This window comes from Ambystoma mexicanum, chromosome 12 (genome assembly GCF_040938575.1).
Source record: "Ambystoma mexicanum isolate Mex_15411 chromosome 12, UKY_AmexF1_1, whole genome shotgun sequence".
Lineage (NCBI taxonomy): Eukaryota > Metazoa > Chordata > Amphibia > Caudata > Ambystomatidae > Ambystoma > Ambystoma mexicanum.
Window position 1 is genome coordinate 1,062,233,963 of NC_090936.1, and position 20,243 is coordinate 1,062,254,205.

The window sequence follows — 20,243 nt, forward strand, 5'->3', positions numbered from 1 at the left end:
GAAAAGTCTTTGTCATGTAATTCACAACCACTGCGCCTGGTACAAACATGCGTGTTTTCTGCACATTTTAAAGTGCATCCAGTTTGTGAATGTGGGATGCACTTTAAAAAGCACAGAAATGCCCCATGATTTTCCCAAGTACGCAAAGGCGTATTCAAGGGTAATAGAATGTGCGCATGTTAACATTGCACATTCTGATGGCTTTTGTGAATTTGTGTACCTATCCTTAACTGTGTATTTCCATGCTCACTTATCTATTGTCTATGCTTAACTCTGCATTCATATGCCTTGCCATCTATTGTCTGTGCTTAGCTCTGCATTTTCAGGCTCACTCATCTAATACCTATTCTTAACTCTGTATTTCCATGCTCACTGATATATTGTCTATGCTTAACTCTGCATTTCTATGCTCTGTCATCTACTGTCTATGCTTAGTTCTGCAATACCAGGATCACTCATCTGTCCTCTATGCTTAGCTCTGCAATACCAGACTCACTCATCTATTGTCTATGCTTAGCTCTGCATTGCCATGCTCACTCATCTACTGTGTATGCTTACATCTCCATGTCCATACCCCCTCATCTAAAGTTTATGGTTAAATCTGCATTTCCATGCTCCCTCGTCTTAAGTCTATGCTTAGCTCTGCATTTCCACGATCCCTCCTCTGAGGTCTATGTTTAGCTCTGCATTGCCATGCTCCATCGCATAATATCTATGCTTAGCTCTGAATTTCCATGTTCCTTCATCTAAGGTTTATGCTTAACTATGCCTTCCCATGCCCCCTCAGCTAATGGCTATGTTTATCTCTGTATTTTCATGCTCACTCAGCTAATGTCTGTGCTTAGCTCTCCATTTCCAGGCCCCATCTTGGCGTCGTTCTGTGTTTCTAGGCTCACTCACTAATTTCTGTGCGTAACTCTGCAATTCCATAGTCCATCTTGTAAGGGATATGATTAGCTGTGCATTTACATGCTCCCTCATCTAAGGTCTATGCTTAGCTCTGTATTTATATGCTGCCTCATCTAAGGTCTATGCTTAACTATGCCTTGCCATGCTCCCTCAGATAATGTCTATGCTTAGCTCTGCCTCTGCATTTTAATGCTCACTCAGCTAATGCCTGTGCTTAGCTCTGCATTTCCAAGCTCATGTCTATGTCTATGTGTCGTTCTACATGTCCAAGCTCACTCGTCTAATTTGTGTGCATAACTCTGCATTTCAATGCTCCATCATCTAAGGTCTATGCTTAGCTGTGTATTTCCATACTCCCTTAGCAAATGTCTATGCTTAGCTCTACATTGTAATGCTCACTCAGCTAATGTTGATGCTTAGCTCTGCATTTCCAGGCTCACTCAGCTAATGTCTGTGTGTAGTTCTATGTTTCCAGGCTCACTCGTCTAATTTCTGTACATAACTCTGCATTCCCATGCTCAGTTATGTAATATGTATGCATAATTATACTTGTCTAGACTCACTTGTGTAATTTATGAGCATAATTCTGCATTTCAATGCTCCACAAGCTACGCTCTATACTTAGCCGTGAATTTCCATGCTCCACCATCTAAGGTCTGTAATTAACTATGCCTTTCCATGCTCCCTCAACTAATGTCTATCCTTGGCTCTGCATTTTAATGCTCACTCAGCTAATGTCTACGCATAGTTCTACGTTTCCTGGCTCACACATATGATTTGTGTGCATAACTCTGCATTTCCATACTGACTCATCTAATATATATGCTTAGCTCTGCATTTCCACGCGCCTTCATCTAAGGTCTATGCACAACTCTGCATTTCCATATTCCTTTATCTAAGGTTTATGATTAACGATGCCTTTCTATGCTCCCTCAGCTAATGGCTATGCTTCATTGTATTACTCACTCAGCTAAGATCTGTGCTTAGCTCTGCATTTCCAGGCTCACCTAGCTAATGTCTATGCTTAGATCTGCATTGTAATGCTCACTCAGCTAATGTCTATGCTTGGCTCTGCATTGTAATGCTCACTCAGCTAAGATCTGTGCTTAGCTCTGCATTTCCTGGCTCACTCAGCTAATGTCTATGCTTGGCTCTGAATATTAATGCTCACTCAGCTAAGATCTGTGCTTAGCTCTGTATTTCCAGGCTCACCTAGCTAATGTCTATGCTTAGATCTGCATTGTAATGCTCACTCAGCTAATGTTTATGCTTGGCTCTGAATATTAAATCCCACTCAGCTAAGATCTGTGCTTAGCTCTGCATTTCCTGGCTCACTCAGCTCATGTCTATGCTTGGCTCTGAATATTAATGCTCACTCAGCTAATGTCTATGCATCGCTCTGAATATTAATGCTCACTCAGCTAAAATCTGTGCTTAGCTCTGTATTTCCTGGCTCACTCAGCTAATGTCTAGGCTTAGCTCTGAATATTAATGCTCACTCAGCTAATGTCTGTTGTTAGCTCTACATTTCCGGGCTCACTCAGTACACGTCTATGCGTACTTGTACATTTCCAGGCTCACTCATCTAATTTATGCGCATAACTCTGCATTTCAATGCCAACTCATCTAAGGTCTGTGCTTAGCTCTGCGTTTACAGAATCAATCTTTGAATTTCCATAATAAGCTACGTTTTTCCCAGCTCGCTTAAGTATTGTCTGTGGTTTGCACTATGTTTCAGAGTTCACACATCCAATATCTATGATTAATCCATGTTACTTTGCTCATGTTTGACCATGGACAATTCCCTGATCTTACTGTGTTTTACAGACACTGCTGGACGAGGAAGCGAACGAGATGGTCTCGTCGCGGTGGCTGGACCGCTCCACGGCATCCTTTAACTATGCTGCTTATCATACCCTGAGTGAGGTAAGTTTCTTTATGTTGAAGCTACAGCAGGGGTGAGAAGGCAAAAGCTAGAGGAGGCCAGGGTCCATTCCAAAGAAAAACTGGGGACATCCAGGGGTTGCGATAAACCCACTGAGCAAGCGGAAACCATGCACCACTGACTCAGCCAACTGCAAAGCAGAAACAAACTGACTGAGAAGTTATGCATCTGAACGGTTGGTTGGGCTGGTCAACATCAAGCATGATACAAGCAGTAACAACCAGCATGAGGGCTTAGGAGCTCTTCCTGCAGGAATAAGGAAAAACACAAACAATGGAACCGATCGATTCACAGAGGGAAGGAAAATGATAAATGACTTGCGGGTAGAATGTGCTAAACCTGTATCAGTGATATGGGTCACCTATGGTATGATAGGTTATTTATAACGTGCTTAATACCCAGAGGTTTCTAAGCGCGGACCAGAGGATCGAACCTGTTGTGCTCCGTGTCATCCTGCTTCCAAGGTGAGCACGTTGCCCCTGAGCTTTCCTCCTGAGACTTGGGGATGGTGGGGATGTCCAGCTCCTAAATTATACTGGAAGATAGGGCATAACACTCCCCTAGGATCCCCTAATCATAAATTTGGGAGAGGCTGATGAAGATGGCCTGGTAGGATAGCATCCCTTATTACTCGTGTAATGTCTGCAGCCCAGATATCTTTAGGCCAACTCTGAAAGAATCCTAAAGTTTCTGTGGTTACTAACTGGTGGCTAAAAGTGTGGGAAATGTTTTCAATGGAAAGGATTTCAGCTATATTGGTGAATCAAACCACCAAGTTTGGAAACATAAGGAATCCATGTATCCCGTATGTGTGCATGCCAAAGTGCAGGTTTTCATTGACACAGTAGGACCATTATATATCCTAAACCAACAGTTTCCTCTAGCGGTGACCACACAAAGCTATGTGAATTGGACCACGGGATATCCTATTTTAAGGCAACAGCTCCCTCTAGCAGTGACAACAGGCAAAGCTACTGCATCGGACAAACATACATCTGGCCTTTTATTATATTGTTAGATCAGATTTTAAGGATCTCAAACATCTATTCTATAGCCTTCTCCCCCTGTTATAGATACTTATCTTGGACTTCTTTAGTAACGTTAAAGTAGGGTCTTTTACAGCTAATAATGAGTGATTTTTCTGGGAAGCAGCAGTAGCCCCATCGGTTACTCAGACTCTGAGTTATATGTTTTAGATTCCTTATTTGGAATGCAATTCTTGTAGTTTGGTCGTGTGCTATATTACTATGTTTGTTAAGTGCATGCTTAATTATTTTACAAGGAACATATTTACTCTTCTGTTATTTCGTTTGAATATTTGTATAACCCTAATATGAAAGAAATAAAGCTTGAAAAAAAGAATGGGCGGCACCTGGGCCCCATTATGTGCCTGCCCTTTAAAAGTGGTGCCATATCGAATACATTTAATACTAGATTTCTGTACATTGCTACTCGTAAAAGTTAGGGATTGTTTTCCTATAAAAAGTAATACAAAATGTCACTGATTTCTTTAAGCATGTCTATGTAAGGCTTTTGTGGTTACAAAGATATGCACCACCTTAGTCATGTTCCATTTCAGAAAATTGTCAGACTTGGTTTCATTTTGACATATTTTAAGCTGTGGGGAAAGGTGTGTTTTTAAATGAGTCGGCATTTGTTTCATGCCCACATGGCACTTCTTCAGGACTCACAATTACATTTAGTATCTGTGTATCAGAGGGTGGTGCTTGTGAATGCTGTCTCCTTGTGTCTCAGTTGGCTGCTATTTAGACGTTTAGAGGATTAAACGTTCCTAGTGTATGGAGTGTGCCATATCTACCTAATCCCAGGTCCTTCTCTCTATGCACAGATCTACGCTTTCATGGATTCGTTGACAGCAGAAAACCCAGGCTTGGTCAGTAAAATCCAGATTGGCAACAGCTATGAGGGGCGCCCAATTTACGTCTTGAAGGTAAGAGGCCACCAAGGAAGGATCCGCTGCTGCTCAGACAGCTAGCTACGACTTCTGGTTGAGCATACCCTGATTAGTTTTGACTATGATGTGTCACCATAAGCGCTGCCTATAAGTCAAACCTATTTTATTTGGACCTGAAAGTAGGTGATAGATGGCATCTGAGGAGAGACAGAAAGGGCCTCATTACAAGTTTGCCGGTGGTACCCGCAATTCCGCCACTTGGTCTGCCGGAATTACTGGCAGATTCCAAGTGGCGGAAATGCCGGTAAATCCCCATTCCATGGAGTGCGATACTCATGAACCTACCATCTGAGAACCTAAAAAATTCCTCTCAAAGCCTTATCCTAGGAGACTTCAATCTCGGATTCAGTGACCCGCTGGACCCTAATGCCTCACAAATCAATAACGCCCTCGTAGAACTAGGATTCACCCGAAAGATTACAGAACCCACACATATTAAAGGTAGGACCCTCGACTGGATCGCTGAACACAACTGCCCAATTACTATCACTTCCGTAATGCCTCAGTCCTGGTCCGATCATTACCTGATATCCTTTACCTTAGAAGTCACACCACACTTGAATACCAGCAACATAGCTCCTGCCGCTCCCACTAGAAATAAAATAAATATTACTCCTGAAAATCTCATTCCACTCATCCTCCCCACATTAAACTCCATCCCAGACCAGACTGACCCTGACACCATAGTGGAAACGTTCAACGAAATAATGCTCGCATCCCTAGATGCCATTGCACCACTTAAAATCAGAAAAACAAACCCCGTAAACATCTAAACACCTGGTATATGCCCCACTTGAAAGCTATCAGACATGAGAAACGTCTAAGCGAAACAATCTGGAGATCAGACCCTTCAGAGCTTAACAAAAACAAACTGAATAAACTAGCTACCCTTTACAAAAAAGAAATTATCCTAGCTAAACAAACTTCCTATAACTCCTGTATCTCTCAAGCTAAATCCAATACTAAAGAATTGTTCACCATCCTGAGAGAGGTAGAATCCCCCATTCAAGCTCCTGACTCTTGTCTTTAAGACAAGAATTGGTGCACAAGCGTACAAAATGCTTTGGCCAACAAGATAACAACGCTCCAGGCAAAGATTAACAATTAAAAAGATACCATTAGTGCATCTAAAACTGATATTAATGGTACCTACCCTATGACTGCCACAGATATCCCACCACTACAGCTTCCCACTGTAACACCTCCTTGAGCACAAGCCACTAGCTTCCACTTCCGCAAAGTATCTACCAAAGAAGTTGAGAAAGGTATCCTCATCCTCAAACCTTCTAACTGTCAAGGTGGCCCATGGCCAGCCCAAATTATAAAAGACGCTGCCCACAAACTCTCCCCCTTTATCACAAAGCTTATAAATGCCTCATTTACATCAGGCACCATACCTAGCAACCTGAAACATTCCTGGGTCCTCCCCCTCCTCAAAAAGCAAATCCTTGACCCCTCCATCCCAACCAATTACCGCCCCATAACTACAGTGCCATTCTTACTTAAAATCTTGGATAAAGTAGCTTACCTACAAATCCAGCACCATCTAGAAAAATACCACCTCCTAGGTGTTCGTCAGTCAGGCTTCAGACCCTAGCACGGGACCGAGATCGCACTCCTAGACCTTAAGGCACAAATAGACACCTTAAGAGACAAAGGTAAAACGGCACTCCTACTACTACTCGACCTCTCAGCTGCGTTTGATTTGGTGGACCACTCAATACTTTGCAACCATCTGGTTTCAGCCAGATGGTTGCAAAGTATCCAAGCAGCCTGCTTTTCTCAGGAGGCAGTCGCTTGGATCCAGTCTTTCCTTGACAACAGGACAATGCAAGTCTTCTCTCCCCCAGCAGCTGCGGACCGCATGCCCATATCATGTGGTGTACCCCAAGGCTCCGGCGTATCGCCCACACTGTACAACATCTTCACAAAGCCCCTTTTCGATGATCTAGATGGTCTAGCTATCACCTACACTAATTATGCTGATGATACACAGATCCTCATCCCGTTGCCGGGAGATTATGACAAGGATTTGGCCTTTGTGAACAGAGTTTACCCCATCATCCAGGCATGGATGGCCTCTCACGGTCTATGCCTGAATGACGACAAAACAGAACTCCTCATTCTAGGTACACCTTCCAACATTAAAAAACTAGGTCCTAACTACACCTCCCTCACAATCGACAATAATAACATCACCGTGGCTAAGGTAGTAAAGACTCTTGGTTTCTACTTAGACTCCACGCTCACTTTTGTCAAACAAGTAAATGCTATGGCTTCAGCCACATCCCACACCTGTAAACTAATGAGAGCAGCCAAACCATTCCTTTCATCCAACAACTGCATTACCATAGCGAGAGCCCTAATCATATCAAAACTGGACTATTGCAATGCCTTATACATAGGTAGTAACAAATACATTACATCTAAAATCCAGACTTTGCAAAACAATGCCCTGAGAGCTGCCTTAAGTCTTCCCAAAAACGCCCACATATCTGATATCAAGAGATCTGTCAACTGGCTCTCCACAACAGATAAAATCCTTTTAAAAACCGCATCTCTGACACACAAATGCCTGAATCACGCTGCCCCACAATACCTCATAGACAGATTCCTCAGGCAAACAGCTTTTCGCCCTCTTAGAAAAGCTAATTCGAACCTCCTACTAGTACCTAGATTTAAGCTCACCAAATTGGGTGGGAGTAGTTTGCCTGTCAAAGCAGCACAATATTGGAACTCCCTTCCCCCTGCTGTAAGGGAAGATCTACCCTACTTACAATTTAGATCTAGTCTCATTCACCGACTAAAAGAACACAACGTTTGACCCCACCTAACCTGCTTCAACCTGCTTCATCCTAGGATCTACTGTTTATACGAAACCTTACCGGCTTTTTATATTTATGTGCTATATTTATGTGCCTCATATTTTCTTGTCACCTATTGTATTTACCTGTTCGCTTCACTTGTTGTCTCATACATACAGCATTGTAACCTCAGCTGTACTCTTCCTGTCCACTCTGTAACTTAAGCTTAACATCCCTCTTTATGCTTTTGCGCCCGAATACCTCTGGGTCTGGTGCGCAATATAAATAAACAAACAAACAAACTCCATGGGGGGATTTGCCAGTATTACCCATACTGGTATTACCGGACAAATAATACCGGCAGTTTTTTGTTGGTAGGGTGGCAGATATACCTCCAACTTAGAGCTGGAGGTAAATCCACCAACCTACCAGCAAACCTGGAGTGTGCTGTTGCAGTAACGGGCCGGTATTCGATAATACCGGCACGTAATTACTGCACTGGCACACTCGTAATGAGGCCCAAAGTCTGTGGTGTTTGGGCTTCTACCCACCCATTGGCTGCCCGTGGCCATGCTAGGTCCTATGGCCATTGTAACTCACTAGTTGCCATTTCCCCCCAAAATATGTCCCCTGGGATTTCTTTGATCTAGCTCTGTGCTTTTAAGTGTTATTGCTAAGCAGTCTTCTGAAAGGTGATGGCTTAATTGAAGCTGTTGACCAGCTCCTGGTGTAATAAAACTGTCTTAACCAAGTGTATGTTCAGTCACTTGATTTATAAGCATCTCTTAAATTTGGCTTTTCTTTTCATTTTTATGCTCATGATACACAGTTCTCCCTCCCCTTTTCTGATTTTTATGACACTGTTCATACTTCTCTTACCACGTCTGACCACAATCCAAAAATTAGTGGATTCTCGATTTCTTCATCTGATTCGCTTCAAGACAGAGGTTCTTTTCTTCCTGGCTTCTTCTACTCTTTCACTTCCAGTTTCTTCCCTCTCTTTTCCTTTGGCAATCCAGGCATAACATTTGATTTCTCTCTCTCTTTTTCTCAACACATTAAATCTACTGACCTTAGTTACCGGTTCCATCTCTCTAAGATCTGCCCTTTATTTTCTTTGTCTGCTTCTAAAACCCTCACCTCTGCTTTCATTTTCTCTCGCCTTTTTTACTATTCTTCTACTGTCTGGTCCCCCTACCTATCAACTCACCCCACTTCATTCCATCTTCCATCTCTCAATTTGGACCTTGCTTTCACTTCCTCCACGTTCAACAATTTCCTCGGCTATTCTCTCACTGTCCTGGTTGTCTTTTAAATCACGGCTCCTCTTTCATTTTTCATGCATTGTATTTAAATCTCTCTATGGTCCTGTGCCATCTTATCTGTCTTCTATTATTTCCTGCTATTCACTGCCCTGTTCTCTCTGGTCTCAGTCTTTATTTCTTCTTGCCATGCCAAAGCCTCCTTGTGGTGCCTCCTCCCAGTTTCAATCATTCGCTCAACTTGGCTCCCAGTTTCAATCTTTCGCTCTTCTTGGCTGCAAGTACTGGAACTCCCTTCCTTGTCCAATTTGTTCTTCTCCCTTTTTACCTGTCTTCCGCTCTCGGCTTAAATCTTTTCTTTTGTCTGCTCCTCCATAATTTCATTTGCTTATCTTCTTGATCTGCATTTACAACTATTATTGTGCAGTTTTTCCTTTTGTTCAGCAATTAGGCGTAAGCGCTTTATAAATACATAAAAATACCATTACAAAAATGGCTAAAGGTAAATGGGAAAGGCCACCAAACCATGGATTGTTGCAACCGCAAGTCCTATAATGATAATGTAATTCTCATATAGAGATTATTATCTGACAGAGTAGGACTCAATTTATCGACCTCAGAAGGATGAAAGGCTGAGTTGACCCAGACAGGATTCGGACATGGCGCAGGACGCTGCAGACAAATTACAGGGGTACGTGATTAACTCACTGTGCTATCTGACAGGCTATTCGCAGAGTCTCGAGGACATTTGCCTGCAAGGTAGCACAGTGAGTTAAGCGCTTTCCCCACACATTGGTGTTTAGCCTGCAGAAGACAATTTCGAATCCCAGCAGGACTGACTCAGCCCTTCATCCTTCCAGGATTACTTGTAACTTGTAATTGGTTATTTATAACATGCTTGATAACCAGCGGTTTCTACGCGCAGACCCGGGGATCGAACTTGTGTTGCTCCGAGTAGTCTTGCTTTCAAGGCGAGCACGTTTCCCCTGAGCTAAATCCTATTTTGATATCAATTAGAGATCACCAAGATAGTTTTGTCTGATAGGGGCACATATTTATCAATCTTCCGTGCTTGAGCTGGGGAGCAGGGGGAGGTAAGGATGCAGTTGCTGCTCTTGTCCTTTCTCATGTCCTGGTGTGCCTCCTACCCCTCTGCCGCTCACTAGTGTGGTCTTGGTCCCTAGACTTTCATTTTAAAAAAGACATTTGAGAATAAAACAGTTCACCGCAGCTGTGACTTGAAGGGATGCTTCCTGCATCCTGGGCAGAGCTTGCTTGGCAGCCAAACTCAGATCTCCACTGTATGTTTATGAGGGCTAATGATACATGAATGTGTTTAGGAGGGTAGGGGGCTGCACCGGTATCATCAAAGTTAAGTATAGTTTCAATGACAGCATATATTTTGCACACAGCCTTATGAACGCAATTTACAATATGAATGTTGGCTTATTTTGTGGGCAGGACGCCATATTGATTGATAGTGAGAATGTTGACATTCATTGTGGGCACCGTATCATGAAAGGGATTTACAGTGTCACTAGACACAATGGCATATATTTTGGGCACTGCAACATCAACGTGATTTACAGTGGGATTGCAGGCATATATTGTGGGTGCAACAGATCACAAAAGTGATTTACAGTGGCAATGCTGGTACATATTTTGGGCGCATTATCATGAAAGTGAGTTGCAGTGGCAATACTGGCATATATTGTGGGCAAAGCATTGTGAAAGTAGTGCTGGAATATGCCTTGTGTTCCTTGGATTTGGAATCCAGCAAAAATCTTCTCCACCGATTTTGAATATAAGAGTACCAAAAGTCCTTTCCTAGGCCCAAGCTACCACACACTGTATGCACAATAATAAGCTGCTCCCAGTGCTCTGAGACATTCCAAACTCAAATGACCTTGGCACCAGCTTGTCTTTTCTACATTTTGTTTTGACCTTAAGCACATGAAAGTGCAATTAACTGTAGATGGTTACAAGCCAACAGACTGTGAATAATTCAGGGTGGCTGGTGGCTGATTAAAAATGGGTGACATGCATAAAGCTGCATGCTATGCAACACAATTTCCAGTGGGAACTTTTTTAGGATTGCCGTAGTTTATATACTGGTTATTCCATTCGGGATTGGGAAACTAAAGCTAAACCCATACTCTTGGTTTATTATGTTATTTATGCACATTTCAGGTAATATCTCTAAAATGTAGTGTTATTTTTTGTCTAGGTTGTATACATTTTACAAGATTGTCACTCAGGTACCATGACTCTGCACCTAGCTACATCTCCCATCCCTCTGCCACCAAGGTGGAATCCCAGATTTATTATTGGCATTCATTATGGCTGTGACATCAAAGTGATGTACAGTAAGAATGTTAGCATATACTATGGCCAGCAGATTGTGAAAGTGATCTACAGTGGTAATGCTGGCATATTATGGTGCAGCATCGTGAACATTTTTTAAGAAGGCAATTCTGGCATATATTGTGGGCACATCATATTGCCTTACAGCAAGTGAAACAAACTGTTGAGTGCCACTAACATTCCAGTGAGTGAAACTTCTAGAAAGAGAAACAATCTCGCAGTGAGTGAGGCAATCCTCCCGTTAGTGAGAGACCTTCTAGCAAGTGAAACAATGTCATAGCGGGTGACACCAACATTCCAGTGAGTGCGAGAAACGTCTAGAAAGAGAAACAATCTCCTAGTGAATGACACAATCTTCCAGTGATTGGGAGACCATCTAGTAAGTAAACAAATTGCCTAGTGAGTGATACCAACCTTCCAGTGAGTGATTTAAAATTGAAGTGCTGCCATATATTTTTGGCCAGCTTCATGAAAGTGATTTACAGTGCCATTGCTGGCCTTTATTGTGGGCATGACATCAAAGTAATTTACAGTAGGAATGCTGGCATACATGGATGCAGCATCTTGAAAGTGTTTTACCGTGCCAATGCTGGCGTATATTGTGGGTTCATCATGAAATAGATTTACATTGTGGATTCTGGCATTTATTGTGGGCATGACATCAAAGTGATTCACAGTGGAAAAGCTGGTTTATACAGTGGACACAGCAGTATGAAAGCAATTTACAGGGGCAGTACTGGCAGAAAATGTGGGTGCACCATCATGAAAGTGTTTTACAGTGGGAACGCTGTCATAAATTGTGGACACAGGCAACATGAAAATGTTATAAATGTTCCTGTTTACTGTTGGTGAATTAGCAATGTGTTACCCTAAAGATACAATTGGACATTTCATGACATTTCACTGAATATTTTTCTCAGAAATGGTGCTGTAAAATGCACAATTTCAACCAAATATTGAAACAGAATTCTAGGGGACAGAACACCACTGGACAGCCCTACATTACTTAGGGCCTCCTTGCAATACTCAGTCTTTTGTGCTAATTCGAATAAAATATGAATTCCCCTCCACTCTAAATATTTACCAGCGTCACCTTGATTCATTTTGAACAGAGGTCTGCAACCTTTGGCTGGCAAGATATTTGGGACTTATGAGAAACCTGAAGGTATTCTCACTCCTACTCCCCTTAGATTCTTTGCTCAGGTGGCCAGGGAAAGGCCATCACTCTTGGATTTTGCCCCTGGTGTTGGAGAAGCAAGGGAGGATCACCAGGGTGGAGGGTCCTTGGGGTTTGGGAGTGGGGTACACACAAGCGAGAAATGGTAACCTCCTTTTCCTGTAGAAGACCAACCTAACCCTCACCCGACCTTTATGGGTTACTGTAAAGCTGTTCCCCTTATTTCCCCATATATGACACTTGACAGTACTTGGAAAAGGAAGAGGCAACTAAGAGTAATGAAGACTATACCATTTCACCACTCTAATACTGCGACGAAGAAGATGCCCAGCAGAGTGCTGCAAGAGTCAGGCATGTCCTGCCCCCCAGTGAATTTTATAAAACTTATAGGCAGGAAGTACTTCCCCCCTGCTGACCATGCTAAACGAAGCGTTCAAAAGGGGAAGGCTGCCGGAATCCCTAAGAGAAGTGATGATTATCCCGCTTCTGAAACCCGGTAAATAAAGGACAGACTGCAGGTCATACAGACCCCTATCGATGTTAAACCAGGACAGCAAAATCCTTACGGCAGTGCTGGCAAATAGGCTAAAGAGGGTAATCAATAAACTCATACACCCCGATCAAACCGGATATGTCCCTGGAAGGAACATCACTGATAACCATAGGAGACTCCACCACATAATAGAACAGACAAGCTCGACGAAATGGCAATAGTCTCTCTGGATGCAGTAAAAGCCTTGGAATCTGTGAGGTGGCCTTGGATGATGGAGGCCCTAAAAGAATATGGGATAGGTCCTGGGTATCTGAGGTGGGTGAAGATGGTATACAGTTCCCCAGTAGCCAGGGTCAAAACGGGCGCAATTATCTCTGACAAATGGCAACTTAGCAGAGGCACAAGACAGGGCTGCCTTTGTCCCCCATGCTATATATACCGGCATTAGAACCATTAGCAATCTGCCTTAGACAACAATATGGGGAGATAGGCATCCATACGAAGGGGGGACCGCACTTGATATCACTATATGCTGATGATATGTTGCTATACTTACGCTACCCAGAAGAAAATTTGCAGTACGTCCTAGAAGTGATGAAACATTACGCAACCCTCTCCGGCATAGCAGTAAACCCTAAAAAATCCAGCATGTTTCCTTTGGGGAGATACAGAGGGTCCCCTCCGAGAGACCTGCCCGCCTTGCAAATACCCTGGCAGACCAAGACATTTAGATACCTGGGGATCGAAATATACCATAAGGCCACAGATGAATATAAAAATAACATAGAGAAGGCTGTGGAGGGCATCAAAAATAGCATGGGGTTTTGGGTGAAACTCCCCCTGGCCATGGTGGGTCGGGCGGTCTTGCTCAAGATGGTGGTTCTGCCCAGACGGTTACACTTCTTCACGAATATTCCATACATGCTCCCCAAATGTTTTTTCACGAAGCTCCAGAGCTTATACAGGGGCTTCATATGGCATAACTCCAGAAACAGGGTGGCCCTATGGAAGCTGCAGAACTCATATGATAGGGGAGGGCAAAAACCTGCCGAATTCCGAGATATATCACCTGGCAGGGCAGCTTCAGTACATGGCCAGATGGCTATCAGGAGAAGAGACAGCAGAATCAAGGTAGCTGAGTAAGGACTGCACCCCATACTTCCTAAAGGAGCTCATATGGCTACCTAAACCAGAGATGCAAGGACGAACGAGATTGCTGGAACTACGCTGGAAAGTATGGCACAAAGTGTGCTAGGTGCTGGGGAACCCGACCCTGTGCTCCCTGCAGGTACCCCTGGTAGCGCTATGCAGCGAGGGCATGCAAATGGTAAAAGGGATCCGTAAATTCTGGGAACCTATGGGCCTGGTGACGCTCGGGGACATATGGCAGGAAGGGGAGGCACTAGATTTTCAAGAGATAATGGAAGACACCGGGGTACACCCAGGACAACACATAATATATACCAGATTGATTAAACGAATAGGAAGGATGTGGCCCGTGGCAGTACTAACAGAACAACCCGATGCAGTCATTGAAACGATGTATGACATCTCAGAGGGCGGGCACGAAATATCCCAAATATACAAACTATTGATGACCAGAGTAGGCAAGGAGCTGTTCCAGTTGAGGCGGGATTGGGAGGAGATGGGAGAACCTATGCAGGATGGGCAGTGGGAGAGAGCCCAGAGGTATCACAAGAAAGTGTCCTGGAATGCACGGCTGCAGCAGATCCAGCTGTACATTACCCACAGGGCAAATATGACTCTGAGCAAAATCACCAGGTTTGGAAACACCGGGACGCAGAAATGCCCCAAGTGCCGGGAGGTGGATGCCGGGATGATTCACATGTTCTGGGCGTGCCCGGAGGTAGGTAGGTTCTGGGAGGAGGTCAAACAACACCTGGCCCAGAAGGAGATTAAGCTGGAGGTGGAATCAGCGTGGGCATGCATGTTGGGGGGATTTGCTAGACCACGTAATTTAAAACACATTAGCAAACTGAAAGACCTGGCGTATATACTGGCCAAAAGGAGAATAGCCATGGGCTGGAAAGCAGCCCATAGACCTAGGCTAAAAGTGTGGTGCAACAACCTCCTAAAGTGGGTAGAGGCAGAGACGATGGCATGATATGAAGCAGCCAGCAGGGGAGGGGAGGAGGAAACAGGGTCCCTGATGGCATGGAGGCAAATGATAGCCAGGATGTCGGGACTTCCCGAAGCTGAATCCAGTGAAGATGACATACCCGAAAACAATAATGATGATAAACCCTAAGCAATGAACTTTAAGGCATCGAATAAGGGGCTCAAGTTAAGGGAGAGTGAGGGGGGAGGACTGTAAAGCACAAAATGTGAATGTAACACAAGACGTGTATTGACGTGTCCTAAATGTTGGTTATTTTTGATGTGTTGTTTAAAACAATCAAAACATTTTTTTTTTTAAAAAGAGTCAGGCATGTCCCCTTAATCAAAGTCAGGCAGACCCAACTGAGAGAGCATACCTACAACCTTTTAATTGATTGCAGGTGTATAAAATGAGAGGGACAGAACACCAAAGGGAGCAACAGGGAGGCCTGTGTGGGAGACTCCAGCAGGGGACCCTTGTTAAGAGGATGCCGCTGTGGTGGGACTGGAGAAGGTGCCAGGAAACCAGCATATATCCCAGAGGACTTGTCAGACCCAGAACAAGTGGGCCTTGTGATTGCTGCAGGTCTGCAAGCCTCTGTAATAGAGGGAAGGCAGCAGGAGTTGCAGGAATGTCCAAAGGAGAGAGGAGGCTGCCCACGTCCGTGAAGAAGCATTCAGGTAGCCAGCGTGCTGAGAGAAACACCCAGCTGACAACCTGGGCTCGTAGCGGTAGACTTTCTGGTTTCTGAAGTGCAGAAGAAGCAGCAGGAGGCGCCAAGAAGAGACGCCTGAAGCTGTTGAGTGTCAGGGAGGGCACTCGAGCATCGGGGTGCACCTATGAGACCAAAATTAAGTAAAAGTCCATGCAAGTAAGTGAAACAAATGCATAAATAATGAATGCCGAACTGAATGGGAACTTTAAATTAAGCAAAACAAATACATATTGAATACTGAACTGAGTGTAAACTTTAAATTAAGGCATATTGAATACTGAATATATAGAACAACAAATTGAGTGACATCTTGAAAGTAAACATTTTAAGCATTGAATGGAATAAAACCTTATGGTAAAAGCAAATGACAGAGAACCGCCCAAGTGCCCATGTGAAGGTGAATGACAGAAAAGGGTGCAAGTGTGAAAGAGTGCCATAAAAGATGGGGTATGAACAAATCCCTCTCCCCCAAAGTGGACCTTTATGAGTGAATGTAGTGCAGCAAGGCCCAAGACTTGCAACCGGTGATTGACATGTGATGGCAGAACCACAAGGCTGACAAAGGGAAGCCAGAAGAGTGTAAAGCAGCGCATCAAGCCAGAAGGCAAGTAATAAGTGGCAGGCTATTATGCAAGCATAGGCTAAAGGACATACATACTCGTCCTTGGTACGTAAGGGGTTAAGGATGAAATACATTAAGGTGATTTAGTACACAGGAGCTAGTGCCAAAGAACCTTTGTGGGCTGAATAGCCCCAGGAACCTGGTTGCGCGACTTTTTATGGGTGGACAGTGTGGTCTGACAACTGCGCCTAGACCAGTGAGCCCGGAATGATAAAAACTAAAGACATTGTGAAACAACCCAATAAAAGCATTGTAAGTTAACTGGTGAGGCAAACCAGAAGGAGGTCAAGTGGACCCTAAGTTCGGTGAAACCTTTTGAAGAGACTGAAGCAAGTATAAGTGGTGAAGATAAAGGGCCTCATCACAAGTTGGGCGGTATCCCGGCACTATTACTGCCGGTATACCACCCGGGCTTATAGCATTACTGCCAACCGGTCTGGCGCTATTAGCGCCAGATCTAGGTTTGGGCGGTAATGGGTATTCCCCTTTGGTTCCATTGGACCAAATGGGGCATTTTTGGCGCAATTAACACACGCTAATAGCGCCCGAAAATGGGCATTACATTGGCACATTTACCCCAAGTTTAGAGCTAGGGGTAAATGCTGCCAGACTCGTGATTGGGTGGACCCTTAAATGTGGCAGTAATAGCGTTACCGCCACATTTAGGGGCTACCGTCCAACTCACAATGAGGCCCAAAGTCTTGTAGAAGGGAACCCTGAGACTTGAGAAACCACATGTATTGTCTTGAGAACAGAGCCTCAAGATCCTTTGGTTTTGAACTGTTCTGATTGGAACTTCTGGAAGGGAACCCCAAGGATTGTTTGGAACTGTATTGCCTTAAACCTAAGAGAGGTAATCTTGAGACTTTTTTATGGAGCTTTCTTACACTTGGGGAAGGGGAGCTGAAAGAGAGCTGGGAGCTGGAAGAAGCTCAGAACTTTGAGTTGAACACTATTTCTTTTATTATTGACATCCCTACACATTGTTTAGCTTGAGTTGTAAGGGCAAGAATCAGTTTTGGACACATACAGACTTTTAAGTTGAGTTCTTTGACTCAGACTTTCGTTAGTTTAATTCAGGTAGGGGAACCCCACCTTAGCATAGGGCAAGTTAGGCCTTCTACCATCCTGACATTTGATTTAATAAAGTATCTTTTTTGAACTTTAAGTCTGTTCTCTGTGTCCTGCTGCATGATGCCCTCACAGACTACAACCCTCATCAGTTGTAACCAGCATAGTCAATAGGGAGGGACGAGTAGTCTAAAACATCTGGAGAGCTGCAGGTTGCAGAACCCTGATTTAGAATGACATCCTCACTTTCCCTCAGTATGCACTCTCCCATGACCTGGCCCCAAACTCTCCCTCCATCACTGGCTCTTTTTCCTCCATCCCCTCTATGAAAGGTATTGTTTGTATTCACTTCCAATGCTTTACACATTCAGCATCTGCTATCTTGTGTGGAATTACGGGGTTGGTTCAATTGAGATATTTAGTAGCTCAGCTGGGCATTTTGGTGGCTTCATTTTTGGCTTTGATGGTTTCATCATATTAGATGCTCCCACTAGGCAATCCGCATCGCCTAAATCAAACAGGTTCTCCTTTTTCTCCACAGTTCAGCACTGGTGCCAACCGCCCAGCCTTCTGGATCGACACTGGCATTCACTCTCGAGAATGGGTCACACAAGCCAGTGGAATCTGGTTTGCCAAAAAGGTATGGTATGATGGGATGGCAGCAAGCTGGGTGGACACTATTTGGTCTACGAAAGAATGCACATCTACCGTATCTCATCCACTGAGTAAGAGTAGGAATCGCGAGGTTAGAACGTAACCTATGGATTGGCTAGTCGGGGAAATCAATTGTAAAAACGACCGTTGGTGATAAAGACATTCCAAAAGAGGATCAAGATGTTTGATGCAAAGTAAAATAATACATTTAGCATTGATTATTGTGGGTTATCGCTTTTCAGATGTTCTCAGAGCTAGAACTGTGGTGTAAAGTGAGGGTGGAAGGGAAAGGTTAGAAGGGGTGACCAGTAAACAGGAAGCCCACCTGTGCATTATGAGACAATGCAATGTATCATTGAGGGCCTCAATCATTTTGTGGATTTGTTAACTGGATTTTAGCTGTGCAGTAATCACTATTACCAAATGCGGTAATCTGGGAAGTCCACCTGATTTTAGTTATACCGCTGGTGACTGAGGTGCATTTCCTATTAGGAAATTCACGTGCAGCATTGTTCATTTTTTATATCCAATCCCACATTTGTTTTGAGGACAGAGATGCAGTGGGCACAGTGGCGGATCATAGAGGTACTGCACTATTTTTAATAATGCACACAATGATACGTGCGGATCCATCTGTGCCTTACATTGTAAATGGGGTGAGAGGGTAGGTATCTGGGATTCCCACTTTGTCATCCTCTTATAGGGTCCCCCTGCAGAGTTATTTATCCAGCAGTGAAGGCAAGTGAAAGCACATCATCATCACCATTTTTACATCTACCTTCATGGAGGTAAAAACTGGAGGATTATTCATGTAATATTTAATCTCATAATCATACAGTATCCACCAGTCAGGTGGTAAAAACAGATACTTGCAAATGAATCAAATTAGGTACCCTGGATGGCACTGATCACGATGCTGATAGCCTAAATCTTATTATAGACACAGACAACTCGAGTAGTGTGTATAGAAAGGTGCTTTTTATTTCATCAATGGGCCCCAATGGTGACACGTGTTTCGACCCTAACAAGGTCTTTCTCAAAGCAGGCCACTTGTGTGCAAACTGTTGAAGGCGATCCGTGCGAGAGGCTTAAAAGCTGTATGTAGGGTGAAGTACCCAAACCTTAATTGTCGTCCATGTGTCCCCGTCAGTACGGGATCACAGTGCCTATTGGCGCAACGTGGCCCGTTTGGTACCAGTGCAAATTCTTTGTGTCTATAATAAGATTTAGGCTATCAGCATCATCACTTGTGCGACGTGATCAGCACCATCCAGGATACCTAATTTGATTCAGTAGCACGGTGCTTAGACTTTGGGTATGCCTCCAAGGTTCCTCAGGCTGCTTATAATCAGAGGCTACATATTAGATTAGACTAATCCCAGGCACAATTTTTAATAAGTGTTTGACGCAGACAGCGCAGAATTGCCCAACCTTTTTTTCTCCTGGATACTTGCAAATGCTACCTTTTTTTTACCACTACCACCAAACTCAAAGGGCAACTTAAAAGCTAATTCCTTATACCCATAAAATGAATGCCATATGGAAGTTTTATTTGGTGGCATGATTCACTTTCATTGGTGTACATTCATTGACTGGGAAAGAGCCTGCCCTAGCCTTCTTGCAGATTCCCTGCGGAAGAAGAATCTGCCGACGAAGTCCTACAAAGATGCCAAGTTGCCCATGTCATCTGTGAGACCTTCACCCAGTCCTGACAGCAGCACTTTACATTCTGTAGCCTACATGTTAGCTTTTTCCATTCTAAACACGATGTTCAGGTCTCCACATGCAAAGTGCTGATGGTGGCAAAGCCAAGAATGTCTGAAAGAATCACCAGTGGAGTGGGGCCACTTGGCAATTGTGGTCTTTGATGACGTTGCATAACCATTAAACATGCCTTAGTAGTGCTTGAACACATGGTGCCTATGATCCTACTTGGAAGCCCCATTCCAAACAGATGGAACCCATATCATGGGATGATAGATGCCTATGGCAACTTCTCTGTTCTACCATTACGGTCAGTTAGGAACCACATTCTTTGATATTAGTTCATAGAAAGGTAGTGTATTGGGGGATTTTACATATAAATGAAACAATTTACAAGAGAAGTGTAAGAGGAGAGTTGTAAGTAACAAC

At 43.8% G+C, this 20,243-nt stretch overlaps 1 protein-coding gene across 1 annotated transcript in view; it reads left to right on the forward strand.

The window, feature by feature from the left end:
- LOC138514246 (carboxypeptidase A1-like) overlaps positions 1-20,243 on the forward strand; it is a 46,708-nt gene that overhangs the window by 13,454 nt on the left and 13,011 nt on the right. The window contains exons 4-6 of the mRNA XM_069629611.1: positions 2,737-2,835; positions 4,704-4,805; positions 17,998-18,096. Coding sequence (XP_069485712.1) covers positions 2,737-2,835; positions 4,704-4,805; positions 17,998-18,096 — 300 coding nt within the window. The remainder of the gene's footprint in view (positions 1-2,736; positions 2,836-4,703; positions 4,806-17,997; positions 18,097-20,243) is intronic.